The following is a 21,810-nucleotide window of genomic DNA, read 5'->3' on the forward strand; positions in this document are numbered from 1 at the left end:
GGCAGCCTATGTGTGGGCAGGTGCCGTCTCATGTCTTCTCCTCCATTCAACCAGCTTACCAGACAGGCTCAGCCCCTGCAGAGAAGGCCTGGAGTTGGGGGTCATGTTTAATTAGAAACACTTTGTGGAAGCACATCTAAGCCACGTTCTCCAATCAGCTTTGTCTGTAAGAAGGTGGAGGAGTTTTAGTTTCCGTTTGTGTCTTGTGCTTGTTTCTTACTTGAGAGGGGACACAGGGGTATTATTCACTGACACCGCCCCCCGTACTCCCACCCCAAGCCCCTTTACTTAGCACAGTGCTTGGCCCCTAGTAAGCGCTCAATAAGTGCTTGGACATCTATTCTGGAAGCCTAAATTTCTCTCGAATCAGTCTCACAAGTATCACAAATTTGGCAAGGTCCCCAGGAGCCTCCTATGGGGAAGACAGCACCCTCTAACCCAGCGACTCAGCAATGTGGCCTTCTTGCTTTTGACTTCAGGCCTTATTTGATGACTTGCAGGTTCCTAAAAGGCTTCACTCCTGATATTGGCCAGAGAGCCCGAACAACAAGGCCTCAAGTGTACAGCCTTATATCTTCATTCCACTTTAAATAATCAGCTCGTCCTTGGAGGCAGAGGGTGAGGGGTGGGGGATGGGTAGGAGCATGCAGGGGGGCTATAAATGTGTGTATCTGGGGTGCCTATTCCCTTTGAATTGCCAACAAGTGACTTAGGACCAGGGAAGCTTTACCTGAACATGGGGTTCTGCCCCAAATATCCCTTTCACAGAGGTCCCCATCTCAATACTTTGATAGCTATGTTGGAAAGCCTGACAAGAATGGACTCTACCATTACCTTGCTATGTGGCCTTGAGCAAGTGCCTTCACCTTTCTGGGCCTCAGTCTCCTTGACAGATAAAGAATAAGACCATTGGACTAAGTGTGAACAGGAAAGAACGAGGAGCTGGGAAGGAATTGCTTAGCTGCCCTCGTGTGCTGGCTCTCTGTCTGGTGGATGGGTAGATCTCCAGTTCCCCGCTCCCACACAGGAGACTCACAGAAGGATGGTCAGGGGGTTTTGTGTTTTCCATTCTCATTTCTTGAAGAGCCCAAGTTTAGGTACAGTATTCTGCATTCTCCACCCTCCTCTAACCTGCCTTTTGTCCTGGAAGCCCACCACTATGGGCTATAATCAGGGCATTCTCACCTCTGGCTTTGACTGTGTTTGGCCAGTGGGAGGCAATGGCAAGACAGCAGAGGACTGGGGGAGAAAGAAGGGGAAGCGAGACTTTCCTGATGCTTCCCTGCTCTCCTCCTGGCTCTGTGTCCCTGGCAGTGGCGGCATTTTGGGGTCACCGCTCCTGTTGGGTGGCCTCTCTTTTTGGACTCTGGCTTTTTTTTAATATATATATATAAATGTATAGGAAGCTGCAAACACTCCCCCCTTTTTTTTTTAAATTTTTATTTTTATTTATTTATTTATGGCTGTGTTGGGTCTTCGTTTCTTTGCGAGGGCTTTCTCTCTAGTTGTGGCAAGTGGGGGCCACTCTTCATCGCAGTGCGCGGGCCTCTCACTATCGCGGCCTCTCTTGTTGCGGAGCACAGGCTCCAGACGCGCAGGCTCAGTAATTGTGGCTCACGGGCCCAGTTGCTCCGCGGCATGTGGGATCTCCCCAGACCAGGGATCGAACCCGTATCCCCTGCATTGGCAGGCAGATTCTCAACCACTGAGCCACCAGAGAAACCCTCACCTCTGGCTTTGACTGTGTTTGGCCAGTGGGAGGCAATGGCAAGACAGCAGAGGACTGGGGGAGAAAGAAGGGGAAGCGAGACTTTCCCGATGCTTCCCTGCTCTCCTCCTGGCTCTGTGTCCCTGGCAATGGCGGCATTTTGGGGTCACCGCTCCTGTTGGGTGGCCGCTCTTCTTGGACTCCAGCGCCCACTGGTCTTCCTCACAGAGTTCCCTCCCCTTGTCTCCTCCCCTGGAGGAGTGCTAAAAGGACTTCATCCTGTTGTCAGTCGCTAAGGACCTCACATCTCTTGTCGGTTCCCTCTACCCGCACACACCTCTGGAACCAGACCGTCCATTAACACCCCCGGAACCAGTCCATCCATTAACGCCCCACTCAGCAAAACTTTTGAATGTGCCTTCTTTTTTCTGCTGTATCTAAGTGATACAGACTCTGACTACCTCTCTTCTGACTCTCACAACTGGTATTCTAACCAACCCCAGCTATGGAAAGGTTCATCTGGAAGACCAAGAGGCAAGTTCTGAAGAGATAAAGCAAAGATTCTGGGCACTTGCCTTCCAGCTGCTCACACCTTCTCTGATCCTCAGTGCTAGTGAATAAGTGGAAAGTCATCTAATGCTCTGCTACCAGATGACATATTTTACCTAACACTATTCTGTTGCTCACCATCATTATCTGTATTGGTGTATAAACTGCATTCCTCTTACCATCTATCTCATTTTTGGTGGACAGACTCTCAAATTCCTTCTCTTTTATTTATGCATAACACATGAATGATTCACAAGTGGGAAAGTCAGCAGGGCTCCTTCGACCTCAGTCTTCTCATCTGTAAAAACGGGATAATGATACTCTCATCCTCATAGGGTTGGCATGAGGATAAAGTGAGTAACATCTGTAAGTGCTCAGAACAGCAGATGTAAACTATTAGCCAATACTGTTATTATCCTCTCATCTGATTTATCTTGCCTCACTTTCCTACAGCCTCTACACAGGAAGGGGAACAGGGAAGTTAGCTAGCTTTCAATGCTTTCCTCAGCACACGTTTCCCCTCCACACCCCATTCCTGAGTAGATTTCCTTCTCTGCCACCTTTGCATCCCAGGAAGCTCCTGGAAGGGCAAGCAGGGAAGTTGTGATACTTATGTTTTCTGCTTTCAATTCTAGACCAGTGGTTTTCCAATGGTGGCCTGTGGAGCCCTGGGGTTCCCAAGAAGTCCCATGGACCACAGAAAGTGGTTATTGCCGTAGGTCACAACTTTCATCTTGCTTTTTTAAAATTTTATTTTTTATTAAAAAGACTCTTTTTGGAGTATAGTTGATTTACAATGTTGTGTTAGTTTCAGGTGTACAGCAAAGTGAATCAGTTATACATATACATATATGCACTCTTTTATTTTTTTAAGGTTCTTTTCCCATGTAGGCCATTACACAGTATTGAGTAGAGTTCCCTGTGCTATACAGCAGGTTATTATTAGTTATCTATTTTATATATAGTAGTGCGTATATGTCAGTCCCAATCTCCCAATTTTCCCTCCCCCCAACTTATTCCCTGGTAACCATAAGTTTGTTTTCTACATCTGTGACTTTACTTCTGTTTCGTAAGTTCATTTGTATCCCCGTTTTTTTAGATTCCACATATAAGTGATATCATATGATATTTGTCTTTCTATGTCTGACTTACTTCACTCAGTATGACAATCTCTAGGTTCATCCATGTTGCTGCAAATGGCATTATTTTGTTCTTTTTTATTGCTGAGTAATATTCCATTGTATATATGTACCACATCTTCTTTATCCATCCCTCTGTTTATGGGCAGCTTGCTTTTATTGGAGACTCCTTTTAAGATTCTGTTTGGACAGACTTTCAAGACGTAAAGTTGAAAATCCCTGTATTGCTGTTCTGAGATATTGAAGCCCCAGATTTTACAACTCTCAATGCTAATTTCTTTGGCCCCATTGCCAAGAAACTTTATCTATTCCATTCAAATCATTTGTACTCTTTTCCATTTCTGATGTTCTGAAATAGATATGTGAACAAGCAAATCTTTGTGTACTTATGTGAGCTGTGCTTCCCAGATGCTCTTCATGTTTAGCCAAAACTGTCCCCTTAATTCCCAGGGAATTCCCTGGGGAAGATAACTATAACATTTTTTTAACAAAGAGACATGTGAAGGCACTTGACTTTTCCTGGCCCCTGATTTAGCCGCTGGAGTACGTCCACCCCTTGGAATCCAAGATTGCTAGGGGACTATCTATGCAGTTCAAGACTTTGAACTTGAGAATATGTTCAAAGTCTATTCTCTGTTCAGGCACAGAGAATACGAATTCATGAAGGGAGCAAAAGCTCCAACCTCCAGATCTCTGCCTGGAATGCTCTTATCCCACATTGCCACAAGTTTCCCTCCCATTCTTCATTTGGGTCTTTGTCTCAAATGTTACCTCGTTAGAACTGCCTTAAGACTGGGGCAAGAGGAGCCCCTACCTTGTCTTCTGAGCTTTCTGGCCCTCTTCCAGCCATGCCTCTTTCCACAGAGCTAGAAGACCATGGGGCAAGGGGATGAGTCCACCCAAAGCTCCTGTGTCTCACCCCTTCTTAGATCATACTACGGGTACATGAGACCCTAGAACTCCCTACCCCAGTAGCACCAGGCCAGCTTCTAGAGACTGCATCAGCCTTTTCCCAAGGTCTGTTCTCTTAAGGAACCAAGGAGCAGCTATTTGCTGGAGGTATGGATGGAGCTCAGATGTGCAGAGAGGGATGCTATAGGTGTGGGCACAAGTTCCCTTGAAGTATGGGATAGAGCTGGGGTGCAAAGAGTAGGAGGAAGGTTGCGGGCCAGGGACCAGTTACCACCTAAGCAGCCCCATTCCAGTGCACATCTTGGGGGAAGTCCGAGATTTCTAAACTTAAGTTTGGCCTTCCAGATTATTATGAAGGTATACTTGTCAACATGAAAGGACAGGAATTTTACATAACAGTTTAAATTGGTTTATAATTTTAAATTATGTAGACATATGATATGTGTGCCTCCATTTGCACTATTTACCCTGGCCCTGCAAATATCAGGGATGGGCCCATCCCTGACCTCCCTGTCTAAAATAAAATACCACTTCCTCTGTCACTTTATTCTTACCCTATTGTACATGTCTTCATAGCCTTTGTCAACATAGGATCTACATTTACATCTCTCTATCCCTATGCACACTAGAATGTAAGTTCCATGACTGTAGAGTCTTGGTTTTATTTACTGCCTCAGCCTTAGTACCTAGAGCAGTGCCTGGCACAAAGAAACCACTCAGTAAATGTTGAATGAATAACAAATCTAGTCTCAGATGGCTTACAGGTGAGGTGGCCTAACCCAGCAGACACAAAGGGAAAAGATCACGTGACAACACTCTGAGGAACGCCTGCTCCCGTTAAGATAACTCAGCACTGGAACTACAAAAGGTAGACCACGGAAAATTAATCATCAACACTTTAGCACACATGAACACAAGATTAGTTATCAGGTTACTCGTGAGAGGGATATGTAAGTGAATATGGAGATCTGTGCGTAGGCTGGAGAGTTAGATGTGGGGTACCTGGGCTGCTGGGAGCCCCAGTTGGAGGAATCGTCCTAACAACCTTAGGTGGCCAGACCTGCGTGCTGAGGAAACTCTGATTCCACCCAATGGACCACGCCAATCCAGCCCAGCCTAAAATGGAAGGGGGCCTTTAATTCATAATTAGGAAGCCCTCAAATAATATTTTCCTTAGATGGTCACAGGCCTTGTGGGGTGTGGGGTGTGGGCACATCTGATCCCCGTGGGGTCATGGTGGTCACAGACTCAGAGACTGTCCTACCACCCGTCCTTCTCTCCCACGTGCTTCTAATTCACAACTTCTTATCGCTTGGTGGGATCCCCAGAACTTTCTGGGAACAGCATAAATCGGTCCAATCTATTCCAACGGACTCTTTTCCCGTTGGATATGGGGCCTGTGAGAAGCCAAATGACTTCCCGGAGTCCCCAAAAGCGACAGGAACGCGGGCCCGGGACTCTGCCCCGCGGATGTCCCACACCTATCATTTGGCGGTGGGGGGCTACGGGGACTGGGCTGCGCTCCCCGCCTCCTGGGGCCAAGGTGGGAACCCGACTAGCTCTGAGGTCTCGGCGGACTGCGAAGGGGGCGCTCGCAGCCGGGCCCGGACTCCAGCGCCCGGCTCCGGCTTTCGTCCTTCGTCGGCTTTCCTGCCCACTGGCCGGAGGGCGGGGCGGGGAAAGGGGCGGCACCAGGCCACGGTGGGCGGGGTCACGTGGCTCCTCCCCGCGACGGAGACAAGAGGTGCGGCGGAGGCGCCCGGCACCAAGTCGTCCGAAAGTTGTGCGCAGTGGTGGACTCCGCGCAGCTGCAGAGGATGGAGTGCTGTGGACGCGGTTCCGGGCCGCAGCCGTCGCTGCTGCTGCTGCTGCTGTCGCTGCTGCTGGTGGTGCCCGGCGCTGGCGCAGCCCCTCGCTCGACGCTCTACTCGCCCTCCGACCCGCTGACGCTGCTGCAGGCTGGCACCCTGCGCGGCGCCGTGCTGGACTCCCGCAGCGCCTGGGCGGTGGAGTTCTTCGCCTCCTGGTGCGGCCACTGCATCGCCTTCGCCCCGACGTGGAAGGCGCTGGCCAAAGACGTCAAAGGTGAGAAACTGGGTGCGGGGGAGGCTCGCTCCACTCGCCCCACCCGGGCGGATCCCCGCCACCTGCCTCACGGAGCCCCCCTTCAACGCTGCCCGCTTCCTCCTGCCTGTCACCTCAACCCATCTTCCTCTCTGCCCCTCCCACTTCCCCCCAGTTTCTCAGCCCTCAGCTCCATCTTTACTCCCGCCCCTCCCTTTCTTTTTCCCCTTGGCCGGTGTCCCGAGTTTTCTCCCCCTCCCCGCGGTCTGGGTCCCCAGACCTGCTCTGCTTTCCTTGTCAGTCTTCTGCCGGCTTATGGCCCCCATCCCTGCGACGTGGTCTCCTTTGTTCCTCCTCCCTGACACCTTACGGCTTCCTGTAGTTCAGCCTTGCGGCAGACCCCTTCCTACCAAGTTCCCCAGCTGCGGTGGGATCAGTGTCGGGGAGAAAAAGAACTGATACTCATTCTGCCGCCGCCCCTATTCCCACTCCCGCCTTCCTTTCCCCACCCCTTGGCTAGCAGACCCTGCCGGTACGTAGACTTCCTTTCTCAGCTGTATCTTTGAGGCACAGTTTCCCTGTTTCCTGTTTCCCGGCCGCTCCTGACCTGCTGCCTCCAGCTCCTTAGCTTCTGGGCCGCATCCTTCTCTCTTCCCCTCCTTCTGCACCTTCTCCTTCTGCTTCAACCTGTGAGCCCAAAGGCCCGACTGAGGGCAGCCTCTTGGTGTGGGTTTGGCCCTTGCTCCATTTTCCCCTTCATTGGCCTGACCACTAATACCGTATTTCCTTCATTCTAAGAGACTGTCAGTTGTGAGACCCACCATTCGTTTACTAATGGCCTGCGGGGTAGAGGGATAAGACGACCGCTAATAGATGTATAGAGATTTAAAGGTGTACTCCATTACAGAAAGGTTAATGTTTTTAAAAACTTAAGATTTGGAGCTGAGTAAATGTGGCAACAATAGTAATGAATATTTATTGAGCGCTTACTGTATTGTATGTCAGACACCTTCCTGAGTGAGTACTTGATGTGTATTATCTCAGAGTTTCCTTTGCACAGGTAAAGATCCCTGTGGTGTCATCCATCTGCCTAGCCCAGGTAGTGGGTATTTGGGGGGCTGGCGTGGCGTGATGGTAGTGGTTTGCTTCTGATTTGCTGCCTCTGAATGGAGTTATTTCCTGATAACTAGGTGGTGCTAGGGCCCTAGCAGGGCTCCTGACCTGCAGCGGTCACTGAATGAGGACTATGGGCATCTTAGGGCGTAGGCCTCTTCCTGGAGAGGGAAGAACTGGAACTGTTTTTCCCCTGCTGTGCCGTTTTCTTGATAAACTCAACTCTTTGCGGTAGAGTAGTGCATTTGTAGATGTTGGTTTTCAAACTCAGGCCACCTCTTCCCTTGAGCAGCTTGCATGGTGGTTCCTGAAGTGGTTAGATGGAAAGATGTATCATCTGTTAGCCATATGGTCTTGGAAAGTTATTTTTAAACAAAACCGATAAACCGTTTTCCCTCCAATTTACACGCAGACACTTGTCTGCATGCCTCTCTGGTCCCATCACTTGAATGTGCCATTTCTCAGCAGCTCTTCACACTGCATCATTTCAGTGATGTCAGCACATCTGGTCAGGGCAGGAGGCAAGAAGAGTGTTGAACGTGGAACTGGAACACCTGAGGGGCACTAGGTGTTCAGGGGACACTGTGGGCCTGAACATCATAAAAATTCCTAGGTCAGTTTACACTTTGAGGCCATAAAAGTTCCTTAATGGCCACAGGTGGACTCAATCTAGAAGATTCTTACATCTTGAGAGTGCTGGACAGAAAGATTAGCTTCCAGCTGACTCATGGGTTTGGCCTCTGGCAACTCAGAGCTTTCCAATGAATTGCACATCCAGATACTGACCCAGCCTGCTCCTGGATGAGGGTTGCCACTTCCCAAAGACCCAAAGCGGTCTTCTCCCCAGTGCATAGAATGAGAGTTTCCCTAAAAAAAGCAAATCAAAACTTAACCTCAGAAAGGAAAATGGTGTCTGTAGAGATGAACCACAGTCCATGGGAGATGGGAGATTCAGGTGAAAACTGGAAGTCTCCCACGAACCATGGAGGTGTCAGCCCCCTAAGCAAGATCATGTCGACGGGAGCGCTGGCCGAACCTGGTGTTGGCCTGCAATGATAAAGAATGCCTCCACTCCAATCCAAGGAGATGTTTCCTGGTGAGGCCCTTCAACACCTCTGTATTCTGAGGTTCCTTGAGAAAGTTTGGTTGTGGGCCGGCAGAGGGTTGCTCTCGCACCACCCTGGACCCATGGGCCTGTGGCCCCTGCCCTCTGCCATTGGTTTGAATGCCTTGGGTAGGAGCAGTGAGACTGTGGAAGGTCATGAGGGGAGAGAAGAATTTTGCAACCCTGCCCAACTGGCCTCAGGCATTGAATCTGACTGGCCAGGGCTCATTTCTTCAGTAAATTGTAGGCTAGGTTCTCTGGGGCAGTTGTTACCCTGGGGCAGAGAACTTGTTTCTAAGAATCTGGCTCACCCCTTTCTATTCCAGAGCAGCTCTTACTGCTTCACCATGTGTTTGGGAAATTGATTGTGTTCATTTTAGACCTTCAGTCCTCATCACTGGCTAATCAATCAGCAAATATTTGTTGAGTGACCTCTGTGTGCAAAGCATTGTTTACATTGCTATTGGGTAAGTCACACAGCAGGGAAATTGACACCAGTAAGAAGCTGTATTTGAAAAGGGTCAGAAGAGCATAACTCAGCCATTTCTTGTTTTGGGAATTCAGGGAAGGGGAAAGTCACAGAGGCCTGGTCACCAAAGGCCTTTATCTAAGCAGTTATTTATTATACACTTGCCTTATGCCAGGCACTGTGCTAAGGGCCTTTATAGGCCACTGTTGTATATAATCTTTATGAGAAAATATCTGAGCAACAGATAGCCTTTCTTTTTTTTTTTAACCGATAAGTAACTTGCCCAAGATTACACAGATGTTGGAGGGGGTTCTTTTTTTATTTTTATTTTATTTTTTTCTATTTTTGGCCCCGCCATGCAGCATGTGGGATCTCAGTTCCCAGACCAGGGATCAAACCCGCGCCCGCTGCAGTGGAAGCACGGTGTCTTAACCATTGGACCACCAGGGAAGTCCCTGGAGGAGGTTCTTTTTTTTTTTTTTTTTTAATACATTTATTTATTTATCTATTTATTTTTGGCTGCATTGGGTCTTTGTTGCTGTATGCAAGCTTTCTCTTGTTGCGGCGAGCGGGGGCTACTCTTGGTTGTGGTGTGCAGGCTTCTCTTTGCAGTGGCTTCTCTTGTTGCGGAGCATGGGCTCTAGGCACACGGGCTTCAGTAGTTGTGGTGCACTGGCTCAGTAGCTGTGGCTCGCGGGCTCAGTAGTTGTGGCACATGGGCTTAGTTGCTCCGTGGCATGTGGGATCTTCCCGGACCAGGGCTTGAACCCATATCCCCTGCATTGGCAGGCGGATTCTTAACCACTGCGCCACCAGGGAAGTCCCTGGAGGAGGTTCTTGAACCCAGCTCTTTCTGACTCTCCAGAGCCTGGGCAGGTGGAGAGGGGGGAGAAGGAGGAAGGGTACTGCAAGTGGGAAAAAGACCCGTGCAGAGCATGGAGATGAGATTTGTAAGGCGTGGGTGTTGAGTGACAGCGAGCAGTGTTGGTTTCCTCCCTTTCTCTCCCAGGGCATGGCCGTCCTCTCCTGCTTGTACCCCTGCGCTACTAGTGCAGAGCCTGGCGCAGGGTAGCAGCTCACTGAACACTCATGCAGACCGATGGCACAAGCCTCACGGGATTCCAGATGAGGCTGTGAGTGACCAGGCCTTCTGGGGCTGTCGTGGCTCCTCTTGACTCAGACCTGGGGTGTCAGCCAGGTGTGAGGGGCGGGGAAGGCATTTTGTCCGCGTCATGACCTCACTGCCCAGAAGCTGGCAACAAGGAGGAAGGGATGTCGTGGTAATGGCATAGGCCTGGCCAACTCGCTGTGTCAGGAGGACTCCCGGAGACTCAGGCGGGGGTCTCGTTCTGACCTCTCGACCTGACTGGCTCTTGTGGTTTGGGTGGGTCTGGCCCCTGCCTTAATAGAGGCCCAGGCTGCTTAGCACTCAGAGGCCTCACGGCCATTCTTCTTGGCGAGAGTGTTTTGCCATCCAGCACCCACATGGTTGTCAGAGCTGGAAAGGACTTGAGACGTCCTCATCTTGGCCCTCGTGTGACCGGTGAGGAAACGGAGACCCAGAGAGGAGACGTGTGGAGCTCATGGTGCTTCGACCAGTTGCAGCTGTCTGCAAGCCCTGTGACTCTGGGTCCAGTGCCCCTTCCTGGCCTTGTGAGTGGGGTGGGTATGCCGCCTGTGACTCCAGAAGGAGCCCATCCCCCTCACCAGAAAGCATCCCCTCTCCCGCCACCCAGGGTCCGCAGCTGTGCCGCCTACACTTACCTCCCCTCCCGTCCGCTCCATTTGCTCATTTCCTCTGTCAGTGGGGAGATTACTTTGCCAAGGCAGTAATTGCACCAGGAAAGTTTTTTTTTCTCCCTAAGAGTAGGGCTGGACTGAGACTGCTAATCCTTTTGGTGTTAGGCCTGCAGTTTGTGGTATTAAGTCACCCGACACTTTAAAAAGCCTCTCTCACCCAGCTCTGTACCTCTTTGACCGCAGTGCACTTCCCGTAAATGCAGCTTTGCTTTACCAGTGGAGCACCCAGATGAGGGTCCTCTCTATTCCCGGTACTGTTCCTAGAATGACGAATAGTCAGGCCTGCAGTGATTAGGGTCAAAACAGAGCTTTATAGGTCATTATGGCTCATTAAGGTATTGACGTTGATATTCCTGAGAAACATTTCTCAGCCCGAACTCTCCCAGCACCTGACTGGCCCCACGCTCCCCCTCCTCCTCCGCCTCGGGCTGGGGCTGGGAAGAAGAGGCACCGGTTCCATTTCATGGAGGTACAGGGAATCCAGGCCCATTTCATGGAGGTACAGGGAATCCAGGCGTAAAGAGAGAGAGTCACAGACCTTCCAGGAGCTGGCAGCTGAGAACTCTCAGGTATCACCTCCCGCCTCCATCCCCGTTACTAACACCCACCCCACCCTGCCCCCTCTGAGTTTCCTGGCTGGGAGCAGAGAAGCTCTCTGTTGTGTCCTGGGCCCTCTTGAGACCACCGGGGAGGCTCAGATCCTGGGTTCAGATCCCACGTTCACCACTGATTAGTTGTGTGCCTTGGGCACAGTTATCTGATCTCTATTTTACAGTCTAGGAAAGCAGGTCTAGAGATGAATAAATACCTCCTTACTTTCTTCATAGCCTAGTTGCCCACATTAAACTACATACATTAGGCACATGATAAACTCTCTATAGGCCTGATATCACTATCATCTAAGTAAAGGCTGAGTCTATGATATTGACCAACTCTTGGGCGTTATAGAGAATGGTATGTAGCTAGAAGACGAAACTGTTTTAACCATTTTCTCTCTCACGGGGAAGGTTGTGACTTGGAGCAGACAGCAAAAGTATGAAGGTAGCCTCCTGACCCTGGTGAGGCAGAGGGACAAAAGTGGGGTTTTGGGTCTGGTAGCCCTTGGACCACTTGGAGGTCTCTTGGTCTCTGTCCTCATTTGTAAAGCGGGTAAAATGGTGCCCACCTCCAATGGCGGTGGTGGACTGGGAAAATCTGGAGTGTGCTGTGGACGCTCGCTGAACACTAGCTTTCTGTCCTCTCCTCTCTCTGTGCCTTCAGAGCCTCATGCCCCAGCGGGCAACAAGCAACAACTCTGGCCCGAGGGATGGCGGCCTGCACTCTTGGAGAGGAGAGGAGTGGAGCAGTTGAGGCCTGCTGTCCTTGGTCACCCTACCAAGTGGCCTTGTGAGACCCCCTGCCAGGGGCCCTCACTGGTGGAAGGACACAAAAGTGCCACTCCTCCGCCCTTAGGTCTAATTGACGTGCTGATTCTTTTGAGAACAGTTGGGCCTCTCCTGGGGGTCTCCCTGAAAAAAGCCCTAGATGCAGAGCCAGAGCCAAGCCTGAAATGTGCCAGATGACCCTACGGGGTGACCTGTGCTTCCCACCCTCTGCTGGGCCTCCCTTGGGCAGGAGAGGAGCCATAGAAAGGAGGCCTGGGGTGCTCTGCCTGTGATCCAGGGCAAAACCCCATCCCTGGGCAGCTCGCTTCTCCTGCATTCGCAGGTGATGGGCATTAACCTCACCCCCTGCCTGGACCTGAGGATAGAGTAAGGCTGAGAGAAGATGTTCCAGCCCTGCAGCAGCCCCAGGACTGGGTCAGTTGTATAATTCAGTCGATAGTCACTGAGCACCTGTTGTGTGCAGGATAATGGGGAAGCTAGGCAAGGAGGATGCAAGGATGAAGAGACACTTAGGGATGGACAGGCTTGTAACTGTGTGGTGGAAACGAGAACAGGGTCCTGAGCCTTGGGCTTGGAAGGCAGCTCTTCCTGGGAGGAAAAATCCCGTTCAAACTGAGTTGTACCTGACAACTGGGAGTTTGTTGGGAGGGTAGAGGTGGCTGTGGGAATAGCCTAGATGAGCATTGTGCTTTCAAGGAAGGAGAAAACATTCAGCGTTCCTGGAGCATAATTTGGGGAAATGGTAAGAAGAAGCTGGGTGGGGAGGGACCAGATTAAGAATGGCCTGATGCCTGTGTTGAGTTTTCTTCTAGAGGCAATGGGAGCCACCAAAGAATATTGAGTAGAGAGTGACATAGATCTGCAGATAGAAAAGATCACTGGTGGCTGGGTAGGCTGGAGATGGGGCATATTAGAACCTTGGCCAGGAGGGAAATGAGACATTTCATCTGGACAAGAAACCGTGCACTAGCTCACTAGGAGGGTGGGTTAGAGGTGACGTGAGAGGTAAAGAACCCGGAGGTGGGGAGAGGAGACACGGGGGAGGGCAGGAAGAGACTCGGGAGGGAGGGTGGACAGGACACGGAAGCTGGTTGGGATTAGTGGTTCCGCGTGGCTGGACTGCCTGATGACTCTGTCCCTCCTACGTGGTGCCGCCAGTGGGCGAGGGGTCGGGGAGAGCAGAGTGTCAGGGAGGGCAGGAGGGACGCTGTGCCGAGCCCAGCGTGGAGCAGACCCTGATCACTGACCACAGCAGGCTGCCCTTCCAGCTAGATGTAAAGCTGAAGGATGCAGGCCATTCGGGTTGGCGTGTATTTGTAGCTCAAACTGTTGCCCTCCTGTGCTAGGGGAGCCGAGAGCTCCCCAGAAGGGGTTTGGTGAGATGGGGTAGCGGGGGATGTTGGGGAAATGGCATCAATAGGATGTGGCTCACCTGTCTCTGCTGAACACTTGCATTCACACCCTACTCCCCCATCCCCACTCCCTCCCTCCCGCCAGGATTCAGTGCCAAGAGTAGATTGCCAGCAAGAAAGGAGAAGGGGGAGAGGGGCTGGGGAGGGAGCGGGTGTTGCCTCTGGCCTGCCTCACAGTGCCAGACCCCCGCCCTCGTGTCACCCCGAGAAGGACCAGCTTAGTTGCTCTGAACCTTCGGAGCCTTTCCTTTGAGGGATGGGTCAGGGGCGTCTGGGAGGCATCCTGGCTCTTCCATACATCTGTCCTGCAAGTGAGGGTGACACTCCTCCCCTGGGCGTAAAGGTTCTGGGAGCTCTGATGCCTTTGGAAATAGCGGTTTTTCAGATGTTGTAAGGGACAGGTTCTGGGGCGAGGTAAGAGGTCCCGGCAAAGCCACAGGTCTCAGGGATGTTATTTGGATATTAGTCTTGTGTCATTAGCGAGTTCTGCGTGGGCTGCCTGTGTAAGTCCCCCCACCCCATCCTGTGCTGCAGGTGGGGGGGGGTAGGGCCCTGTGGGGAGCATGTGTGCCCTCCCCCACTCCTCAGGCAGACTCGCTCCTTCCCTCATCGGCCTAGAGGTGCCCGCGTTCCAGGGTGCCGGGGAGCTAGCCCTGAGCCCCAGGCCGGCGCGCCCTCGCTGGCCCCTGCCTGCCTTCCCGCAGCGCCGCCTCTGCAGCCCGCCTGGTCTGTGTGAGAGCCCTCACAGCCTGCCCTGTCCACTCTCCCCTCCTCGTCTGCTCACCCCGGGCCCCGGTTGCCTGTCACCTGCACTGGCGGTCAAGGCTCCGCTCAGTTCTCGCCTTTCCTGCCAGGCCCCTGCTTGGTGCCCAGGGCTGGTCTCCCCTGCGGCCACGTTCCTCCAGGGCCCCGTGCCACACGGCGTGGCGCCAGTGCCTCGCCACCGCGCCGTCTGTGCGGCTTCACGTGCACATCCTGCATCCCGGCGGGAGCAGCCTCACTGTAACGTGGCACTTTGGTAGGTGCTCCCGGGGCACCTGACCTGGAACCGGAGCTCAGGAGGCCTGCCCGGTTGATGAGTTTGTTTTCTGTTTCCCAGATCCGGGGCTGTGGCCCAGAACGGTGCCATTGTTCTCTCTGCCAGTAAGTTCCAGCGGAGGGAGGCCTTGTGGCCCGGGGCCTGATGAAGGAGCAGGGTGCCCAGGCAGCTGGCCTGGGGAGCTGTTATCTTCCGGACTCTGGCCTCAGGGCTTCTTTCCCTGTGGCTTCTAGATCCCAGGTGTCTTCGCCTTCCTCCCCTGGACTTCTGCCTCCACCTCTGGCCGGGGGGCCGGTCCCCACCACCCTGTGTCCCACCCACCCAAGCTGGGCTGATGGCCACTACCTCTGGCCTCAGAGGCCTTCACCGAGGGTCCACGGGGGAACTCAGCACTCCTGAGGCATGCTCTTCACCCTTCTGGAACTGATTCTCTCTAGAGGGCAGCAGAGACAGAGGCAGTGTCCCAGGGGCTTTTCCCCAAGAGGGCCAGGCTCATCTCATACCTCTCTTCAGCTCCTCCAGCCCCTGTGCCCCTCCCCCACTGCAGAATAACGGGGGACGCAGCTTGCTGTCCTGAGTGGGGTACCGGTGCTGTTTAACTGTGTCCTAAGCACAGGCTAAATGCAGAATAACCCAACTATCTCAGAGGCCGTGTTTTGAGGAAGGGGTAACCTTTCTCCTAAGAGCTTTGGGGGCAGGTGCCGTGGGCATTGGTGGCGGTGGGGTGTTGCGTGGGCGAGGTCAGCAGGCAGAGGTGCCAGCCCCTCTTACTTACCTCAGCTTTTTTTTGTTTCTTTTCTCTTTTTTTGTCCTTTCAGATTGGAGGCCGGCGCTGAATCTCGCCGCCCTGGACTGTGCTCAGGAGACCAACACCGCAGTCTGCAGAGAGTTCAACATCACTGGCTTCCCGACTGTGAGGGTGTGTGACCAGGAGGGGCGAGCGGGCTCGGGGGCGGTGCTGTCGGAGCACAGTGCCCGCTGCTCCATGCTTCCCTGGTGTCTGCCTGGCTGCTGGGCTCTGTGGTGTCCTCCAGGCTTCTGGGCTTGACCTGCTTAAATCACAGCCCCTGGAGCATGTACCTATTTTAGAGGCAGAAAGGGGTGTGAACTGGGAGGCAGAAAAGGAAGAGGCTCACGTGGTCTGGCACATTCTCCCCTTTATAAGGAAAAGGGGCTGTGTGTGGTTGTGTTGGGATGGGCAGATTTTAGCTGTGAGAAGTGATCATCACCTGAGCTGGTGAGAGCTCCCAGCTCCCAGGGGCCTCTTTCCAATCAATTCCTCTCCCGCCTGACCTCCCAGCCTTAGAGGGCTGATCTAAACCCTGTAAAACCAGGGTTTAGGCTCTGACCCACCTGTAGGCAGGATCAGACTCAGGGGGTCTCATGGTCCCCCAGAAAAGGTCCCCTGAGACAACTGGCCAACCTCATCCTCATCAGGCAAGTGCCTTGAACCCAAGAGGCTCAGAAGTGACCTGGCAGGAGAGCCTTTGCCCAATGCCTCAGGCAGCAGGGATCTCCATCACCAGAGTCATCACACCCAACCCATGAGGGCCCGGTCACCCCGGCTCTGGCTGCAAGTAGCACGAGCTCTCTGATGAGGCCTTGCCTGCCAGCCTGCCCACCGCGGGGCATCAACCACTTAATTAACATCTGGACAGCTTCCAAGGCTCTCACATCCGAGGCCCTGGGAAGCCCAGAGCAGCAAGGCTGTGCCATTATACTTAGCACCCTCCCCAGAGCTCAGGCCCGGCTGTAATCCAATTAGTTCTCTTCCAAATTAAAGAATCCAAATCTCTCTCTCCACCTATAAATAATTAGCCTGCTCCCACCAGAATGGCATCTAGAAAAGCAATTTCCTCTGTGGCCACTAAGAATAATCAGGAAATGCCTTTGAAAACTGAAAAGCCAAGCATTGTCCCTGGAACAAGATATCCCTGAGTTCAGGGGCTTCAGTTGCCAGGCAGAACCAGGAACCATATCTGAGCCTGATGACGCCAGGAGAATTCATCTGGAGAGCAAGGCCCCAGGCTCCTCCAGCAACGTCCAGCTCTAACTCCATGTGACCTTTCTGTTCTCACGGCCAGTGAAATCCTGCTGGGTTCAGGGTTTCCACAGCCCCGGAGAGCTCCCTCCCACACGCCTGTTACCACTTAGGGTCAGGGCCCAAGCCCCCATTCAGCTGGCCTGGGAGAGTGTCCTGAGCCAACAGCTACTGCTGTATCATTTAGAGGTGGCAGCGGAGACATTGTTTGTCAACTGTCTCTTTTAAGTAAAAGGCTTCCATGACAGGACCATGGTCCTATCCTTGGCCCCAAGATGTGTAACTTAAAATATTCAAAATTACTCTCCAAGGGGAGGACAGAGCCCTCTGTTCCTTCTGCTGAGGCAGGGCAAGCAGCCCCACGTGGGAAGCTGGGGGAAGATCAGTGTGGCAGCAGGAGTCCCTGCACAGGGGAAGGGGGTTGGCATTGGTCCTGTGGCCAGGTCGGGACATCCTGTGGGGGTTCGGTGGGGGCTGGTGCCTGGGGCATTCTGTTTCTGTCTGGAAGAGGCTGGGGCTCGGGGGGTTGGAAGGAGATGGCCTAGGTTTGTCGGGAGATCCAGAAGCTTCTCAGCACCTATCCGAGTCATGCAGCACACACAGCCTGAGTGCCCCAAGTGACTAATCATCTCCTCAACCGCCCATCCTGCTGTGGGAGGGGTGCTGGCAGGGCCCTGAGCTGGGCTCCTTAACTGCCTTCACACCAGCGGCATCTGGCTGGGCTGGGCTGGGCTGGGCTGGTAGTGACCTGTGCATTTCTTAAGAGCTCCAGAGACCAGTGTTGTGACCTCCCTCGGCCAAGCCCTCCCAGCCTCTCCTGAGGAGCCTGCAGTTCAGTTTCAGCAGGGAGAGGGGCTCGGTGCCCTGTCCTTAGGGCTCTGGTCCAGGGTGCAAGTGGTTCTAGCTCCTGATGGGTCTCTGTTCTAAGGCCCTAAGCAGTGGCTTTCAAACATTGTTACTGTGACCTACAACATTTACAGTGAGATCCAGAAGTTGGTTTGTATCTGTTATCCCTAAAACAATTGTTTCATAAAACGCTATTCTTAGTAAGTGCAGTACGTGCTATTTTCTGTTCTATGTATTTTTTAAAAAGTACTGGCTGTGATTCACTAACTTGATTTTACAACTTACCACTAGATTACTTCTAGTGTTTGGAAAACACGACTCAGATTCCAGATCTCCAGATTTTCTGGCCCATTGAGAGCCCGGTGTGCGTGTGGGCAGCGTGGCTGGACTCCCTGGGCCTGGCTGCCAGCAGGCCAGAGAGACGGGCCTGTACCTCTGTCTGCCATCCCCTGGGGACTGGAGCCTGTCCTCGCTCCCACCCATCAAGGCTGAGAGCTCTAAGATGAGGACATGTGTTGAACAGGGGGAGGAGAGAGTGTCACTGGTGTGACAGGGACAGGCCCGTACAAGAGTATGGCCACGCCCAGTAACATGTGTCACTGTCCCTTTCCTCTGCCTCCTGCGCCTTGTCACCGTGAGCAAACAGTGAGCTTCTACCAGCCCAGCCTGTTTAGCAAACAACTGGCCCTGCAAGGCGGGCCAGCTGTGTCAGGGCCCTATCAAACTGGAGCCGGTGCCCATCTGGAAGAGAACAGAGGGGAGGGAGGGAGAGGTAGCTTAAAGCTGGTTTTGGCTGGAGCTTGGGGACCTAGAGGCTGGAACCTCAGGGGTAGAGGCTTTGCCAGTGGGCTGCAGGAGTGCCCCTCAGTGGGTAATGGAATAGGACCCTTTTGTAACCAAAGGCCTGGCTGGGATCAAGATTACAGGAAGCAGCAGCATTGGGTGGGAGAGGACAGAAGTCTTCCCTTTGCAAGATTCTGAGGAGATAATTGACACGAGTTCAAATCCTGGCTCCCCTGCTTACTGTGACTCGGGAAGTCACTTAATGCCCTAGCCGCTGGCCTCAGTTTCTTTGTCTGAAAAATGGGATGATAATATCTACCTAATAGGATTGTTGCCAAGTATGAAATGAGGTCTTACGTGTGAGAGTGCCGAGGCACTGTGGTATTAGCCGAAGTTCCATAAATGTTAGTTGTCTTCCTTCCTGTTGCCCTGTGGGCTCGTGGTAGCCCCTCTGTGATACCCCATTTGAGGCAGTCCATCCATCAACAGCTGTTGAGTGAATGTTTGCTCGGGGCACAGCACTGTGCTCATCATCGTGGAGAAGCCAGACCTGTAAGCCATGGCCAGAAACATAAGCGAGGCCGGCCAGAGAGGAAGGCGCTGCGCACAAGGGCACTCAGAGCTCCCAGCTAGTTGACAGGCAGGGAGTGATGTGTACACGGTGAACGCTGGGGGGTTTGCCTGGGGTCACTGAGTTCTTTCCTTCCCACATCAGAGAGGACTTCATGGGGGAGGAGGAGTTCCCAGAGGACGGAGACTTCTGAGTGGGTGGAGTTTGGCTGGGAGAGAAGAGGAATGCGGGCAGGATATGAGAGCAGAGGATGTGGATGGAACCCTGTGGGGAGTTGAGAAGGCTGGTCTGGCTGGAGCAGAGGCTCTTGTGTGGGGCTGAGGCAGGACCCCGGAAGGAGGGAGCCCAGGGATGGCAAGTCCTGAATTCAAGGCTGGGAGTGGGGAGTACCGTTTGGGCTGTTACTTTATGTGGCTCTTGTGAGATGTCAGGGAGGGGGACAGGACTCAGAAAGACATCTCCTGCCTCTCTCTGGAAAAAGGAGATAGGCCCCCCTCTCAGCAGTCACCTGCCCTCTGCCAGGTCTCTCCTCCACTGACGGTCCACAAGGTAGGAACGGTTAAGCTTGTGCGTCCTCGCAGGCTGACTGTAAGGTATTTGGAGGTCACTCTCCTTGAAACTTGTTTTGAAAGCTTGGATTCAGTGCCATTGATGGTCGCCACTGCAAAGCGTGCTTTCTGTTTAGCCTTATTTGGCCCCCAGGAAGGCAGTTGCTCCTGGATAGGTTGGTAAAGACGTGCCCAATGCCATCTGGTCACCTGCCTTTGGGGAGACAGGGAGGATTCCAGGGGCTCCACGGTTGGGGAGGGCAGAAGCTCCTGTGTCAAGTGTTGAGAGGAAAGGGACTGGGTGCTGACTGCTTCTGGAGGAAAGGAGACTCCCTGCTGGAGTCTTAATTGCCTGTTTCCAAGGAGTGGTGGCCCTTTCCCTTGGGTAGGGCACACGCCTCCAACAGCTGACTTAATAAGCATGCAGATTAATAAGAGGACAAAAATGTGCCCTGACTCGATTTTAATGTGATTTTTGCTCGAGCTTCCAAGCTGATCAAAGGGTAGAGATTCTCTGTTCAACTGAACAGATGTCCTTTGAGTGTTTCCATGTCCTAGACACTGTGCCAGGTACTGTGGGGCTTGCAGAGGTGAATAAGCTATAGTCCTGCCCTCCCAGGTGGGAGGTGGGTGGGTGGGAAGTTCGGGTTCAAGTCCATCGTAGCTGAAATGTAGGGAATGGGGGCGGGGCAGTGGGAGGTAAGTGTGGGTGGAGGCAGATCCTGGAAGGACTCGAACGCTCTGAGTTTGGACATTATTCCTTGGCAGTAGGGAGTCATGGAAGGGCTTTGAGGAAGAGGGACATGATCAGACCAGAATTGTCCCTTAGAAACCCAAACAAAGTGGCAGTGAGGGTGATGGCTCCATCATTTGAAAAAATGGAGCATATGACCATTTCTGAGGGCATGAGGTGGGGACAGGTAGAGACAGTTGTAGTGGTCCAGGAAGTAGGTGGTAGGCCCTGGTCTCAAGGACTGTAGAAGAGGTATCACAAAGGTCAAGTTCACAGACCACAGGCGTTGTGGGAGAGGGAGATGCTGGTCTGGGTGATGGGGAGGAGGATGATCACTGGGTGAGATAAGGAACATGGGTGGAGAAACAGGTTGTGTGAGGGGTGACTCAGCCTTGGAGAGTGTGTGTGTATTGGGGGAGGGGTGCCCTGACACCTGGAAGAAACAGAAGTTAAGACAGGTGAGGACCTGAGACAGGGTTCAGGTCACAAACCATTTGGACAAGGTAGATGACATCAGCAAGGGAGACAAACAATGGGTTGGTTTGTCCATTCACCCGTTTATTCACTCATTCATTCAGAAGCATAGCTTGAGCCCCTTGTTTGTGACAGAGCCTCCCAGCGCTTTTTAAACAGAAGAGTGCCATGATCCGACGCATGGTTGGAGGAGAAACTGGGGCCAGGAGATGGCACAGGAGAGGAGTCCAGAGCAAGGCTGGGACAAGGGCGAGGGGAAGGCTATGAAGGTGGCCTTGAAGGCCTGGGCAGTGTCAGAAACACCAAGGGAGGGTGGTGACATGAAGGCAAAGAAGGAGAGTGTCAGGAATATGTGGCACAAAGAAAACGCTGGCCAAGGGGGGAGAAACGGGCAGTGATAGCATCAGATACTGCAGAGAGAGCAGGAAGGGCTGGAAGGTCATTGGACCAGCCAAAGAGAAGGTCAGCTGAGCTTTCCTGGAGTGGTCCCAGCTGAGTGGTGGGGGCATGAGCCACAGCCAGCTTCGCGGGAAGGAAGAGGACTGAGGGCAGACACTGTTTTGAGAAATTTGGTGGCACCGGGAAATGGGACATGCAGCAACTGCAGAAGCCTCTATTCCCATCCTCCATCCCTTCGTGTCCTTTTTTTTTTTTTTTTTTTTTAACTTTAGGAGGATCTGAACCTGTTTGCAGGCATAGGGAAGGAGCTGGTAGACAAGGGGAAAGATGAAAGAGAGATTAACTGATAGGAAAAAGTTCCTCTAGAGTGTGAGGTATGGGAAGCAGCCCTCAGGTGGTGACATTGTTCTGGAAGGTGGCTGGGAAGCTTCTGGGGACAGAAGGGAAGGCTGCGTGACTGAAGTAACTGGAGAGAGGAGGGGGCCTTCCCTGTAGCCCTGCACCTCATGGAGGAGGGGAGCTCTTGGAATTCCTGCACTCCCCTATTGCAGGCTCCTGTCTGACTCCCCACTGCCCATGGCTGGGGCCTTCAGAAGGCTCAGCTGGGGTCTGGGGAGGCTGCCCTTTGATGGAAGTAATGCCAGCCCCTTTTTAAAAAAAATTTTATTTATTTATTTTATTTATTTATTTTTGGCTGTGTTGGGTCTTCGTTTCTGTGCG

At 52.7% G+C, this 21,810-nt stretch overlaps 1 protein-coding gene across 1 annotated transcript in view; it reads left to right on the top strand.

The window, feature by feature from the left end:
* The first annotated feature begins 6,003 nt into the window (after positions 1–6,003).
* QSOX1 (quiescin sulfhydryl oxidase 1) overlaps positions 6,004–21,810 on the top strand; it is a 39,259-nt gene continuing 23,452 nt past the window's right edge. The window contains 2 exon segments of the mRNA XM_059937435.1: positions 6,004–6,393; positions 15,514–15,614. Coding sequence (XP_059793418.1) covers positions 6,126–6,393; positions 15,514–15,614 — 369 coding nt within the window. The 5' untranslated portion in view covers positions 6,004–6,125.

This window comes from Balaenoptera ricei, chromosome 1 (genome assembly GCF_028023285.1).
Source record: "Balaenoptera ricei isolate mBalRic1 chromosome 1, mBalRic1.hap2, whole genome shotgun sequence".
Lineage (NCBI taxonomy): Eukaryota > Metazoa > Chordata > Mammalia > Artiodactyla > Balaenopteridae > Balaenoptera > Balaenoptera ricei.